At 42.3% G+C, this 15,803-nt stretch overlaps 1 protein-coding gene across 1 annotated transcript in view; it reads left to right on the forward strand.

The window, feature by feature from the left end:
* Positions 1-15,803, forward strand: part of METTL24 (methyltransferase like 24) — a 40,613-nt gene that overhangs the window by 18,086 nt on the left and 6,724 nt on the right. The window contains exons 3-4 of the mRNA XM_065736930.1: positions 1,878-2,017; positions 6,837-7,065. Of these exons, the coding sequence (XP_065593002.1) occupies positions 1,878-2,017; positions 6,837-7,065 (369 nt within the window). The remainder of the gene's footprint in view (positions 1-1,877; positions 2,018-6,836; positions 7,066-15,803) is intronic.

Here is a 15,803-nt window from a genome sequence, read left to right on the forward strand (position 1 = left end):
GTGCCGAAGTTCAGGCTGAGGAGGCAAATTAAGCTGAAAACAGCCCTCGTCTCATTGACTTAATAAACAGTGGCAGATGCTGCTAAATTCCACTAGTTGGGGCAAAACCTACAAGGACATCAGTTAGCAGAGAGTTTATTGATTCTGACACAGTAATCAAGAACTTTCATTCCCAGAGTAACTGACCCCGGGGACAAGTGTAAATGAAAACAACAATAAAAAAAAGAGAAACTCTTGTTTCTGACCTGGCAGATGTTGCAGGATTATTAGCAGAAGGGGTAGCACCATAATTGATATGAGCATTTCTGGAAATGGGATCCCACTTATGTAGATGAGCATGGATGCTTGTTATCTTTGCTTGTTTATCAGGTGTCAGCTAATTACTCTGATAAAGTTCAGGTTCCTGCCATAGCACAGAGCAGCTGACACCAGGAGTTGCCATGTCAGCGAGTCAAGGTGACCAGAGAAAGCTTCTTCTTGCTGTATCTGGTGACCAGACAAACCATCTTATATGTGCTGTTATTTGTGTGATAGCAGTGTGTGGGAGCCCAGAACAGGACACAAGCTCAGTGCTGCAGCATCTGTAAATCATGAAGCAAATTGGATGATGTTACTAAAGGTAGGGTTCAGGTCTTTTGATTTTAGGTTTCATTTTAATATCAAGAGCTGTTAAAATTGCTCCAAGTTCTGAGTGTTGAAATTGCTCATAGTACTGTGAGTCAGTTAAGTGGCAGCACTGCAGAACCTTTTGTTTTTCTACAGAGAGCACATTATTCCTCCATGTCTTGAAATTAGTGCTTGTTATCATAATGCCATTTATTCTTTGATTGTTATGTGACTGAAGGGAGAAATGGGTAGTGGGGTGCAGTGCAAATCATCACTTAAGACTTAGTAAATCCTGACAGCAGGAAAAATAGGTGCTTTATTAGCTTTTATGAATTTCCCATGACAGTTAGGAGCTAAGCTGGTGGAGGGAGATGGTAAGGCAGCTTGCAGTTCTGTGAATGTAATGCTCCAGATAATGATATTTCAGAGCTTAAGCATCTTTAAAAATCAAAGCTTTATTTACTTATTATGAAGCACATGGTGGAGAGTGCCTAGCACAGCAAAGGCTGGATTTCAGCTGTTGTTCTCACTCCTGCTCTCACCTCTACTATCATATACTACCCAACTTTTCTTTTTTTGGTTGTCTGACAGGACTGCCTCCTGTCACTGCAGGCATGGCTAGTGCTGGGTTCAGAGAACAGCTTCTGAGAGTCAGGATGGCCAGGCTGGGCTCCTGCAGGGTCTGTATCCCTTCTCCTTTTGCAGTACTTTCATCCTGACATGAGGCTCCTGAAATATAAGCCAGCGGAGCAAACATATAATTCCTCTGTTTAGTTAAGCACTTGCTAAAATCCCTTTGTTATTGGATAGAGGCTGTTGCAAGGTTGTGGTTTAATCTTTGTGGGAGATCCAGGACCCTGCAGGTGTGGTGTACAGCATGTAGTGCAGTGGCACTGCAGTCTGTGATTATAAGATTGAATTGTGACAGGATTTCAAAATGATTCAGAATGCTGAACATACAAAGTGGTTTGAAAAGACAAAAAATAAACATTTTAATGCTGTAATGTCCTGTCAGGAGAACTGATTTCAGGGCGTAATACTAATGTTTAATTATTTGCTTTTTAAACTGTGTTGTTCTTTAGGGGATTATGTAAGCCTTGAATTTTACCAAGAACAGACAAACAAGGAGAAAAGTGATTGAGTTTCCATAGCTGTGCATCAGATTGACAAGCAGATTTAAATGAAACTTCTATCCTCTCTTTTCCCAGAAGGCAAATTAACAGCAAATTAAAAGATAAGCCTAAAGATGAAACATTCTTTGTTTTCAACAGATTTCATGTGAGCACAAGAACCTGAGCAGCCTGAGGGGAAACTCTGAAGCCATGAAGAGGCCCTGGTCAGTCTGTCTTGATGAGAGGTTTAGCCTCATCCACCGGCTCAGAAATAAGCAGTGCCGTGTCTATTCCCTGGGGTAAGTGCTCCATTTAACAGACAGCAGATCTTTCCATTATGCATTCTAGTGTCAAAAAGCCTTATAAATGCAGCACAGGTTATGGCAAAGCTGTCTGTTAAAACACTGGTTTTGTTTGGGTGTGTTTATTGTATGTTGATGTACTTCTGTAAACTCTTTTTAGGGAGAAACCTTTCTGTGGGAAGGTGTCCATTTTCCTTCACTTTTCTGTCAGTACAAAACCAAGCTGCCTAATGGCGAGTAGCAAGTGGTAGTTCCAGCAGAGGAAGGTGGAAATTAGCGAGATAAACTGAGAAGCATACAGCATCTTCCCTAAGCAGAAATGACTTGCATAATTGCCAGATACTTTAGCAGCATTACTTGCAAAACTTCATTAATGAACTACCCCTGGGATTAAACTGTACGTTTCTATATGAGAATGTGTTTGCTGAGCGCTTCAGGGGTGATGTGTGCTGAAGTGATAATAATGAAAGCAGTCGTTGGCTTTATTTTAAATTGTTTGTAGTGTGTATGTTGTTTACAGCACCTGAGATTGAACTCATCACTCTTGAGAGAACTGCAGCCTGTTCCCCTGCCATTCCCTCCTGGAAGGACGAGAGAGTTGGTTGGGCCTTTAGCCCTTTGCATTATGCACCAGGAGGGCTGTTAGCAGGACCTGTGGCCACAGTACTGCTGTCCACATGACACTGCTGTCCCATGAGCCAGCTTTAGGTTAGAGAGTGCTGGAAGACTTCATCTCCCTTGAGCCAGCACAGGCTGAGTTTATACTGAGCTATGAAGGTCAAACTCCTTAGAGAGTGAGGAGCTTTCAGGTCTTGTTCAGCTGTACCTGTTGAATATTGCTGCAGCAGGTAACAAGGCCACACCCCTTAGTTTGAATCCTGACAACAGAGAGCAAACTCCTCTTGAGGAATTACTTTGACTGTTTTTTATAATCCATTTCAAACAATGCTTTCTTGGTTATAATGCAGAATATGGGTTTTTCTTTCTCAGTTTTTCCCATTGCTGTGGAAGTTTGGAGAGATACTGTGTTATCCCACAGTCAAATCCAGATTATACCTGCTCAGCTGCGGTACTGGTACACTGCCTCAGGCTCCTTCTGGTTTTGTGCAGGGAGAGGAGGGTGCATTTGAGTGGAAAATCAAGTAAGCTGAGCAACTTTCTGGAGGCAGTTGTAGCTTTCCTTTGAGTATAGAGGAAGTCTAATTTGACTGCTGACTTTAGATGTCTTGGCAAAGCACACACTGTTCAGTGGAATTAATGTAGATGTTACCCTTCAAGTTACATGCTTATTAATACTGGACCTGAGCTCTGGTGTTAATGTGCCTTTATTGATATTTTTGAATGGTATTTTTGTTGAGTTAGCCAGACACAAGGCAGAGTTGATTTAATCTGTGTTGGAAAATGCAGGTTTGACACAAAGCTGGCTGGCGCTAAGATGACTTGCTGATGGTTTTGAACAAACCTGACCTAGTGAGTATACTCCAGTACTTCATGTGGAGCTGCTCTTGATACAGTACAGGGAGCCCCACTGCTAGATTTCCTGTAGCAGTGGTGCAGTAGACTTAGCAGAGATTGAAACTGATGCTGTCTCTCACATAAATCATCAGGTACACACGTGCAGTAAATAACCAGTCATGTTGTCTCTTGTGGAACAGCTACAAAGTAAAAAAGAAATATTTGGGGTTAAGGAGGAGCAGTTTTTAATCCTTCAAATTCCTTCTGCAGCCTTTGAGCTTGTTAGCACATAATTCTTCTGTCAGACTCGCTTCCTTTAGTTTTATGACAGGCAGAAAAATAATTTTGTTCTGAGTAAGACAAAAATCCCCTTTAAATATTTTTGTTATCTCATATGCTTCATACAGAACAAATGGGGAGCAGCTGCTCTCAGCAAAGAACTTCCTTAGCAGAAAGGATGGATGGAGGACAAATGTGAAAGTTCAGCATGAGTGTGACTGGGAATCCTGAATTAAATCCATAAATCATTAGAAATTAAGAAAACTTGCTGCTTAGATGTCGCCTTTGTGAATGCTGCAGAGTAGGTTGCTTGAGAATGGGAGTGAGCAGTGTCTGTAATTTCTGGAGGTTTTATTAGATGAGCATTAGTGAGTTCCACTACTGGAAGGCGGCAGTGTTTGTGCTTGGGGGCACAATTTCCCAGTGTGATATGTAATTGCACTGTGCATTAGTGAGCTGTAGTTATTAGTGCTAAATCTGCTCAGATTAAGCTAAGTCTGTTACAAACACAACAAGCAGGCACTCGAGCTGGGATGATATAAATGAATAGGATATCAGAAAAGTAACTGTTGAGGTTTAAAGAGCTTCACTACAAGGCCATTTGAAAACCTATTTTAAGAGAGTCTTAATGTGAAGGGGCTTTAGAATCCAGGTAGGGCATGCTTTTTATTATGAACTGCAGAACTTGGTTGTCTGTCTACCTTTGAAGGAAAGAAAAAGAGAAACAAATAAGCCTAGAAGGGGAAAGCTGGACTGTAACATACATGCTCTTACACCTCTGTCCTGTGTTCCTCTGGGACCTGGAGCACCCCACAGGAGCTGGCCATGGGGCACAAACGCTCCTCTTCCTCTCGCCTGGAGCCCAATTGCAGGATGCATTTTCTGCTGCTTTTAAGGCTCACCTTCACCCCTGCTGCAAGGTCTGCCTGCAGCTCTTGTCACTGGAGACAAGTTTTGTCTTTTCTTCAGGAAAAACAAGTTGGTGTCCCTAGTGTTTTTGATTTATGTTTCTGGAGAGAGCAGCTGGTCCCTCCTGATGGCCTCTCAGTTCTTCTGTGACATTCCTTAAGGTCACCTTTTTAAAATTTGTTTCTTTCTTAAGTAACAAAGTCTTTCTTAGTAAGCCTCATTTGTTTACTTCTCTCGTGCTGTGTTCTCACTTGGCGTGATCACACGTGAGCCTTGCATTTTTCAAATCTTCTGGAGTTGACCTTATTTTGTCTTGTAAATATTTGTGATTGATTAGATCTCTCTTCAGACATAAATTTGAGCTGTTGCCAGAGTGTCAGGAGATACACCAGCACCTTCTTCACCCGCTATTATTTGTTCTGTTTTGCACCACTTTCCAGTCCTCACATGAATAACAATCTGCTCAAAGGCAGCCTGAGGTCTGGCTGCATCTAGCCCTCTGGATTGTACCAGCTGCAACTGTTAGAAGTGTGTCATGGATGCGTGTGTCCATGGGTCGCTGGTGGACTCATTGCTCTAATGCTGTGTTTGTCCCAAACAATTTGTATTTTGTTCATTTTCAGCCAGCTTCTCATTCCGAAGGGGTTACACTGGTCTTCATTCATCTGTGTCCCTTCTGTAGAATGCCATATGCAAACAAACATGCCAATTCACTTGGTTAACTTCTGAACTTTTTTCCTGATGCATTTTGAATGTATGAGAAGAAAATGTTCTCTTTCCCTCCTACACATCTATATAGGCTGGAATCATGTGAAATACAATTGTTCTTAAAAGCATGCTGTGCTGTTCTCAAAGTCTTTATATCCTTCTGCTTGCTCAGTACTTTGGTGGAGAGCCTCCTTTTGGGTCATGGTTGTCCTGGGTTTGTCCAGTATTAAAGTAGATGTGGTGCTATATTACTAACTTCCAAATCATATGCAATTTGAAAGTTCGTTTCAGGAGTTGGATTCATTTTAGTTCAGCAAGAGACCATCTAAGCAAAACATTTAGTACTGGCTTAATGTCATATCCTAGCATAGCATGATGTAAAATCTATCACATTTTATATATTGATGCAATTAGCCAGAATTATTTCACAGTCAAACAATTGTTGAGATAAATGCCTTAAATATAACTGTGTTGTTGTCTAGCAGATCCTCTGACAGTACACTGAAAAATACTGCCCAGCTCTGGTTTTTTTCTTGTAGATAAAGTCCATGCTGCTAATATGGAGAGTGGATATTCTCAATTAGTACAACTGGTTGAAGCACTGATTAAAAAACTCAATTACCTCCCCTGTCCTACCTTTGTATATTTCCAACAGCACGATTTTTGATTAAGTTTAAGATTCAGCATGTTATTTCACCCTTATGAGCTTTTACCAAGCATGGTTAGCAGTGAAGAGGACATCATATTTTACACAGCAGGGGAGGCCTGTGGGCTAGTTATCTGATTGCAATGGCAATGATTCCTTGAATCCTGTGTGCATGTTTTCTGTAGGAGGTAGGGTATGGAATAGCATCATAAAGCACGTATTTTCCTTAAGGAGACGGGGAATGCAGTGACACTTTTTTTTTCTGTACAGTGAGGTTGTTTGTCTTTCTTCTTTGGGGATCTTTGTGAAGTTAGCATTAATCTTTCTCTGGATGTAAGAACACTGCTTCTGTTTGGGAAGGAGGTAGTTTTAAATTTACATTTTAGTTTTTCTGTACGTGAAGAAAGAGATTTGGTTCTTGTAACCTGTCCCAATTGGTGGCCATTGTGGCACGTAGTTGTGTAGACACGGCAGAGAATATATCTGATTTACTACAAAATGGTTTTCTATATGTTTTAATTATATTTGCTCTTTTGCTTTTGTTCCTTTAAATTTCCTTTATCTAAGTATGTATTCCAAATCTTCAGCACACACCATTGCAGTCCATCAGCTTTATTTCTGGTAATCTCATCAGAGCTGGGGTTAGATTGTGCAGTGCCACGGGTAAATCCAAAGAAGCAGCACAACAGCTCATCCACTTTGCTTCAGAAACTAACAGGTTGGGTTTTCCCTTCTTGTGCGCCCATGAGTCCTCAGAATGTTCTGCTCACCAGTAGGTCTTTTTGCAGTGTTAATGGCTGTGTCTTTTTTGTTCTGTAGGCTGGGCAGTGATGACAACCAGTTTGAGATCAGCATGGCTAACAGCGGATGCGAGGTGCATCGCTTTGACCCCAGCACCAAGTCAGCACACATCCAGGAGGGTCAGCACCTGTGGTACCATCGCCTGTCCGTTGACTGGAGGGATCCCAACCCAGCCATTGCCGCTCACAAACTGCACAGCAACACAAAGAAGCTGGGCACAATATTGAATGAATTTGGACATCGGAAGGTAAGGACTTGGCTGATGTGGTTCTGACTTGTGAAAGCTGCAGAGCTTTGTTCTAGAGCAGGGGGTTGGACCGGGTGCCCTGCAGAGATACATTCTAAATTCAGCCTTACTGTGATTCTTGCTCTCTTAGGAGCTCAGGTGATTTCACAGGTGACCTCCTGACAATAGGTTTTCTTCAGGAATACTTGTAGTGCATTCATTTTTTGAGTCTTTTTTGTCTTACTTTTTCCTAGCTCTGATAACAGCAACTTTAAGTCGCAATCCATATGCTTAATACTTTCTTCCTCCTCCCTTGCTTTTCTCTTCAATTGGTTGGTGTCACTGAATGTTCATTTTTCCAGTCCTTTGGATGTTCTGGTTATTGCCTGAGTAAGTGTACTAAACTACTCATGCTGGTGCAGTTTACAAAGAGAAGACATATTTGTAACAACAATTAGAAGAGGTAATGGATGGACTGTTTACATTTGCAGGGTCTCTGATCCTAATTACAGTCATCAACAAAAACATCCTGTTTTAAAATTGGCAACACTTTTTTTTTAACTGATTTTTTTTTTTAAGGAACTGTAAGTACATAAAAAATGTTAGTTTCTCAAATAACTACTGCCAAAAGACAATTGAGGAAGTTTCTGACACACAGGATTAGGTTGTTTTCAAGAGAGATTCTCCTTCAGAGGATATACTAGAATGAATTGAAATGCTAATATACTTCATTGCCTGCAGCTAGTTCTGCATGTCTTTGTGGCTTTTTGTTGTTGTTGGTTTTAAGAAATAGGCAGCCTGAGCTAAAGAGAGCTTTTCTGTAGGGTTTACAAAGCAAGCAAGAAGTGCAACATTTGTTATTATAAAATTCAGGATGTCCTTTTCAGTTCATTTCTTGCTTTTCTTCAGTGTTTCCTTTTGGTTCAGCTCTTCTAATTGAACCATTTTGAAGAGAAGAACAGAAAAAGGAGCTTTTTTTTCTTGGTTCTTAGTCATTCTGTAATTGTACTAGGTTGTGCATTAGGGAAACATCTGGGGAGAGAGAGCTGGTTTTCCTTTGACGTATGCCTTACGTTTTTTTTTAAATTGTTTTGATTTTAGAAGAATCAGTCACAAAGGAAATGATTAATGACCTGATCCAGAAAAAGCATGCGAATGTTGTGATATAGCAGACCTTGCTGGGAACAGTTGATTGTTTATCATAGACTGGTACAGAGTGCTTGTGAGATCTGCTGTGAATTACAGGAGTGTAGCTATGAATTCTGAGCCTATAACCTTCAGGGTGAAAACTTCCTGATGTGACAGCACCCAGCTGGAGGGCATTCCAGAACTATGCACACATGATTCGTGGGATTGAGCTTTTCTGTAGATGTACGTGAGCAGTACAGGGTTTAGTTTATTGTGTTGGCATGTTGTGAACACCGCACGTGCCTCTTAATCTGTGATCATTCAGGCTGCTCCCCTCTGCAAAGTTATGGCATTAGTGAAGTCAGGAGCTGACTTCCCCAGCAAGTGTACAGCCATTGCATATTTCATAGTCCTCTGATAGAATCATTGAATTGTTTGAGTTGGAAGGGACCCTTAAAGGCTATCTAGTCCAACTCTCCTGCGATGAACAGGGACATCTACAGCTACATCAGGTTGCTCAGAGCCCTGCCCAACCTGGCCTTCAATGTCTCCAAGAGCAGGGCTTCAGCTACCTCTATGGGCAGCCAGTCTGCCTGTATTACTCACTGGTAGGAGTAAGGCTTCTTGTACTTTCCTTTTCTGATTGATGTACCTGTAGAAGCCTTTCTTGTTCTTTGCACCCCTTGCCAAGCACAGTTCTGGTTGGGCTGTGGCTGCCTACCCAAATCCCTCCACAGCCTAGCAGCATCCCTATACTCCTCCCAGGATAGCAGTCCCTACTTCTTATTTGGGAAATACCTGAAGATATCTATTCTACTTCCATCATTCTGCTTAGTTTGTCTCTGCTTGGAAGGCAGCCAGAGAAGTTGTTTGTTGCATTAAGACACCAGTAAGCTACCATTTATGACAGAGACATCAAAGTAAAAGATGTCATTCACATTTTCATTCTTCCAGTGAAGCACAATTGGAATGTTCCCATGGTTAAACAAGTAAGCTAATTCAAAACAGTTTCCAGAATATTTTTCCTATGTACTTTTTTTCCAGTTAGAAATTTAAAGCATGTTCTTTATTCCGTTCTTTATGATTTTAAAAATCATTAGGCCTACCCTCAAAGCTGCTCTGTTGCCACTTCAAGGCGGGATTTGAGAACAACGTCATTTGAAGTTAATGCCTACTTTTCTCCTTGCTCTTATTCTTTAAGATTTGGGATTTGATCCAAGACCCTCCAAGTGAATGAGAACATTTCCACTGACGTCAGGGACTTAGGATTGGGCTGTTAAAGAGGGTTACAGACAAGACCTCCTGCAGTTCTTGCCACCACAGTCTTGAAAAGATACCAAGCAATTTGGGCGAATTGAGGGGTTTGTGTGCAAGGACATCAAAGAACTTCCTGGGCTTATTTCCGTACTCTCACTTGGATGAAGGCACAACTGCTGTTCTTCAATTGGTGCTGGGACCCTTCAACAGAAGTGGAAACAATTATCGTGACAAGAAACACAAACAGGTCTTTTGCTGTTAGAGTGGATTTGAGAAAGCATTGAAAGAACTTGATATTTCTAAAATGCTACATGACACAGTCCTCAGTTGTGTGAGGAGTGTAAATAGCCTGGAGGTGGAGGAATCATCTAATACTATAATGAGAATGAAAAAAGAAAGATGCAGTCAGAGTATTTGGGGGGGGACCTATGTGAAAGAAGGAAATCTTTTAAGTGCTGGAATAATCTTCAAAGGCTGTAGAGAGTCCTGTTTCCTAGGTGCAAATCTAGGATGAGAATTTAATGGTATATCTTTTGAGAATAGTATTTTATCAGCTGTGGGAGAGGATAAAGATGAAAAAAATCGATTTTTTTTTTTCCCTAATCTTTTGCTTAGTATGGGTGCTCTGTAGTATTCTGCTGATAGATAGTGAAGAAAAGTCACTGAATGCATAAAATTTTGTTTCTTATTTTAGTAGAGTACAGCTTTATGAAAGCTGGCTCTTTCATATTCTCTCACTGACTACTAGGGTGGGGGTGGTAAAGTACTCCTGTTCCCTTTGGATAGGTGTTAGATGAATGGGGAATTCCCTTTATATAGGATCCCTGGATAACTGAAGTCAGAAGGGATTTTGGGAGGCCTGTAGTTCGACTGCCAGCTCAAAGAAAGACCGGTTCTGAACTCAGGCTGCTCGAAGCTTTACACAGTCTGGTCTTGGAAAGCACCAAGTTTTCTCCAAAATAGAGTCTGCGTGGCTTGTCTAGGCAAGCTGCTGTCCTGCTTGGCTGTCCTAGTCATGGAAGAAGTTTCTCAGTCTGAAATCCCCCAATTTCAGTTTGCTGCCTCTTGTCCTCCATCTATGCACCTGTTGCTTTCTACTTGGAGACTTCCTTGTAGACTCACAAGGCTGGTGTCTATTCCCCTTGCTCCAAGCCATCTCCTGCCAAGGGTGAACAAGCCCCCATTTCCCCAGCCTCTCCTCTCAGAGTAATTGCTGCAGTACACAACCATGTTGTTGGCTCCCAGTTGAGCTGACCTCAATTTCTTGTCTGTATACTGGGAGCCAAAACTGGACACAGTGTCTAAATGCACTCTCACAAGTGCTGAAGGGGGGGGATAATCACACCCTGTAGTTAATGGGCCATGCTCCTGCTGTTGCATCCCATAGTTTTGGCCTTCTTGGTGCCATGAGCCCCCAGGGCTTTTCTGTAGAGCTGCTCCCCAGCCAGGCAGGCAGATTTCCAGTCTCTATTATTGCAAACTCTCCTTCCTCACTGGCTGAAGGACTTAGTTTATCCTTGCTAAATTTCACTGGGAAATTCACTGGGTCAGCACATCCCTGTAGCCTGCCTGGGTTCCTCTGGATGGCAGTTCTACCCTTGACTGCATCTATTGACTGGTTCTACTTTGGTGTTAGCACAGACTTGGCAGGGGTGAAGTTCATCACCTCCTCCAGATTGCTGATAAAGATGTCAATCCTAGGGCAGACCCTGTGCTTGTAGTTGACCTCCAGATAAATCCTCTGAGCCCAACCATCCAACCAGTTTCTTATTCATCTGTCTATCTCTTCATCCAGACCACCACATCCTAACTTGGATGCAAGGCTACTATGGCACACAATGTCAAATCCTAGTGCTCTTCTAGATGTGTGGCAATTCTACAGTCTTGCACAGGGTTCATCAATCTGAATTGCAGTTCTTACAAGGGATCCAATTCATCTATCCACATAAAAACCATTCACTTATTCCTAGCAGAGATTTGCTTTGTAGACAGTTGCATGGCAACTGCTGATCACAGCCTGAACCACTGATAGAGCACCTGAAGAAAAGACCTGGTCAGCCCTGGGAGCACAGGTGATGGCAATTCACTTGTGCAACCAGAAGGGGTGGAGCCAGGCTCTAACTCTCAAGACCTCATTTAATGTCTGACTACTGCCACTGAGGAGGGATCTCTTGCTGGAGATCCCTCCTTTGTGGAGTTTTTCCCTTCAAGCTTCAATCCTCAGAGGTGGGTGAACTTTCCATTTTCTTCTTTCTTTGTAACACCTTCTCATTACCTTGGTCCTGTTGCTGTTATACCACTGCAACAGTGTTTATGCTGTCCTCAGAAGGTTGCTGTGTCATTTGAAGCCTAGGCTTCAAGGCGTGGAAAGACTGTACTGAAATGCAAATGCCACCTTCCCTCTCCAACATTATCCCCTCTGCAAAAAGCCACAGCCCCTAATGAGAAATTCAATTCTACTGTATGCCTTCTGCACTCTTAAGAATGTGCTATAAAGCAAAACTTTTCTGTGGCAGAAAGGTCCTGAGCAGCAGAAGCAAGAAAAGTTCAGTCTCTTTTGAGTTAGTCATGTGTGTTCATTTGTGCAAACTCCTAATTCAGTAGTACTTTGCCTTGTCTTCTTCTGGATCCCTGCAGGTCAGATTTTGTGTGCTGCCATCAGTATGGGCTATGAATGCTCATTGCTTGGGGGTGCAGAGCAGCAGAGGATGAAATGCTTTCTTGGGAAAAAGAAATGCAGAGAGATCTTTAAGTCCCAAGTTTGATTTGAAGGCTTTGAATTACACTGACTTCTGCATGAAGCATTGTGTGACAACCTGGCCAACAGATGTCCATTTCATGTTTTAGAATGGACTTATTTTAAAGGTTTCAAAAGCAAAAGCCTTTTCCCTTTCACCTGTTATTTAATGCTCAACACAACGTTAAAACTTTACACTCTGCAGCCATATTGATTAATGACCTCATCTCCTTCTAGGCAAGTGGTTTATCCTTTGCTTTATCTCCTAAAGCAGGTACTGCAGATTTTTCTTCGTGCTGCACTTTCAGCTTTGTGAAAGTTGGTGTGGAAGAGCAAAGATTAAATAAAACATCCTTAATCTAACTTTTAGCCTTGTTATTTTCAGACCTTTAGGCTTATGTGGCCTTTTTTTCTGCAGCCCTTTTTTACTCTCTGGATGTATTTGTGAAGAACGGCATTTGTTTAGTTAGGGTTAACATAGTGGCCTCTAAGTCTCCTGTGACAGGGAAGAGCCTGTGTTTTCCATACCATTTTGTTAGTGTATGGCTGCCTCTCTTGCAGAAGAGGAAAGACAGAGGTTAGCACAGGTCCCTTTTGCACCTAGCTGACACAATACCATACATGTGAGAGCTTATAGTCTGAATAAGTGACCTGCTGAGGGGTGAAGAAGCATGAAGCATTCATCTTCACTAATTTTTGTGCCTTGGACGATAGTGAGGTCCTTATGAAACTCAAGGCAAACCCTTAAGGTGCAGATCATCTCATGCAAGGGCAGCTGTGTAAAACAGACTAAATAGTGTGAACTGCACATCCTGAGTTGCCCATCAGAAGGTCTTCTTCCTCTTTGTGGTCACTAGAGGCAGCTTGAACAACTGCTCTGGGTTTGCCTGTCTGAAGCTGGGTGAGGTGCATCTCACCTGGAGTGGTTTACCCCAGTATCACAGGCACGCTCTAGTTGAGGCAAGCAGTTGCCATTTCCCATTCTTCTCTTTTTCTTAAATAACATTTCAGAATGTCATCAGAAAAAGAGTGTAAGTGCTGAAGTGTAAATAAATTCCATTAGAGTCAAATGCTATGTGAAATTCTCCAGACCTGCGAGAATCACTTTCTCTCTCAACAGGGCCAGATTAAATTACTGTAACACCCGGAGAACAGCACATAATTCCCACTTTTCTGTCTCATTTTCATGGTAGTAGATTATCTCAGTGGCTCTCCATAGTGATAGTTGGAATTGTTTTTAATTAACAAAGCAATTTGCAGTCTTGTATTTGCTATAGGATGGTGACTGCTGAAAGTCAGAGTTCACCAGTGCTGTGAACAGCATTGATCTGGTGTAGTATACACCCACAGTGTGCATGTCTCTAGGCTTTTGTTTTTAGAAAGTAGTGAGAAAATCCTATCAGATGTGACCTGAGCCACACTGATAATACACGCATGTGTAAGTGGGCCAGGAAAAGCAGAAGGGATAAGGAGTGGAGACATGGTACTGTGTGGTGGGCAGGTGGTGCAGTGCAAGCAGACGTGGTGGGGCTGCAAAGGGGACCTCAGCAAGGCACAGAGGGTGAGTGCATCCTTAAGAATTCTCTATCTTAATTCCCCCTAGTTATTGTCTGTTTGTTCCAACTCCAGCCTGGCATTTCTATGTGGAACCAGAGGGATGTGAATGAATGCAAGGGAGGTTAGGCCAGGTGTATGGCAACAGGGGAAAAGCTATATAGGATGTGAAGAGTTGTGGTGGTGATTCTGAACACAGCTGTGTGCTCAGCATCTGTCTGAGAAGTCCTGAGATCCAGACTTAAGAGTTCTGCAGATGGCTCACACCTCGATCTCTGTTCTGATCATGCTGAAAGGAAGAGCAGCAGAGACTATAACATCAGGCAAGCAAGCTAGCTAGAAAATGTTAAGTAGTACCTTTTTAAAGTCATGCCATTAAAGCAAAAGCTCAGAGTGCTAGAAAGCGTGTCATCCAACAATAAACATCTGCCTATAGCTCTGCAATTTGATTCATGAGTTCAGGCAAGGCTTACTGCTCATAACGTGCTCAACCTCTCACTGAGGTTGTTGTTTGTATGTGCTGGGCCCATCTCACTGTCGGTGTAATGTGGCTGATTTCCGTGGAGTTAAACCAGAGCTGCAATTTGAGCCCTGTTTGTGCGTGTGGACTTTTTGTTTGCAGAAGCATCAATGAATTAGGGGATATAGTCCTGCTGCTGGAAACTAAGTGGCAGTTGAATTGATGCAGCTGTTTAGAGATGCATAAGGAGATTTTGCCTTCCACAACCTCGTCAGGCTTGCCCCTGATAATCTACAAGATCTTATGCCCAGGATACAGTGTGTCATGTATTTTTTAATTTCAGTGATAATGAAATCAAGGTAGTAATTGCTCTCTGTTTGCCTTGTCAGCTGTGGCTGCTGCTGCATATGGCATTTTCCTCATAACTAGATTGAAGAGTTCGGCTGCAAGTAGAAATAGGCCTGACAACCTCATACTTCTGCAAGCAAAAGTCTTTGCTTGGCAATTTACTGTTCACCACCTCTCTACCATCTGCATCATGTGCTAGAAATACATCAACTGCAGTCCTGTACAGAGCTCTCGCATCTCTTTTCACCTCTTCTAAATGCTCTCCACCAGACCTCAAGATATTGATAGGAGTAGTGGTGTTTCTAGGGAGCAGGTGCTGTTTAGTACGCTCCATGCTTAATAATTGCAAAGATCTTTTTAAATGCTGGCATTGCCTGGATGAGATGCAACTCATAGCCTTTTCTTCCCCTAGGAAAAAGGCTAGCACAGTGTCTGAATTGTAATGAAAAATATGTCAGTGTCGAACAAATTATTCAGGTCTTGTAAAAACAAACAAACAAAAAAACAACAAAACAAAAACATATAACTCCTAATGTGTATTATTGTTGCTCCTGTAAAAGCCTGGATATTGCTAGCTCCTTTTTCCCACTGCTTTGCTCAGTAGATGGGGACCCTGCCCCAGCATCACCAGGGGTGCCAGATGCAGGGCACCTGCACAGCTCATCCCCATGTTGTGCTCCCTGGCAGGCTTGCTATGTTCATTTAGGTACAGTGACATCAACTTGTGCAGATTAATGCAGGCATGGTGGAGAGTGTCTGCTCAGAATGACAGTCTGTGACGTGATGCTGGCTTCATGAGAATTGAGAGCAGTCTCTTCTACTATAAACAACTTGGTCTTTCTCCATGACTTGTCTTCCTTGTGATTTGCTAACTGACGTTAGCAAGTTGTTTAGATAAGTGTCTTCTCCAGAGCAGCTAAGAGTTCTCTAAAATATGCAACTTTTTTTTCCCCCATGTTTGTCCCAAATTCCTCCTAGTGGCCTGTCCTCTCTTTTCTGTCGCTGCTTACAGCTTCTTTAGAACTGGGCATCCCTTCCAGCTTAATGTCTGGACCCTTTACGGTCTCAGTTTTGACTTGACATCCATCAGTTTAAGGCATTCTAACAATCCCTAAAATCTGAAATCCAAAGATGAAAGCCCCAGCAGCTCTTTCTGCCCCAGTGCCCATCCCAGATGAAGGCTGATGCCCTTGCTTGTAACAGTAGTATATTCAGTGTATTCCTTGTTCTGCCCCTCATGTTTTCAGCAATGTGCTGTTTTCTTTCTGCTGCAAA

This window comes from Cyrtonyx montezumae, unplaced genomic scaffold (genome assembly GCF_038088225.1).
Source record: "Cyrtonyx montezumae isolate F1298 unplaced genomic scaffold, pur_monq_1.0 scaffold_0, whole genome shotgun sequence".
In the NCBI taxonomy this organism is placed as follows: Eukaryota; Metazoa; Chordata; class Aves; order Galliformes; family Odontophoridae; genus Cyrtonyx; species Cyrtonyx montezumae.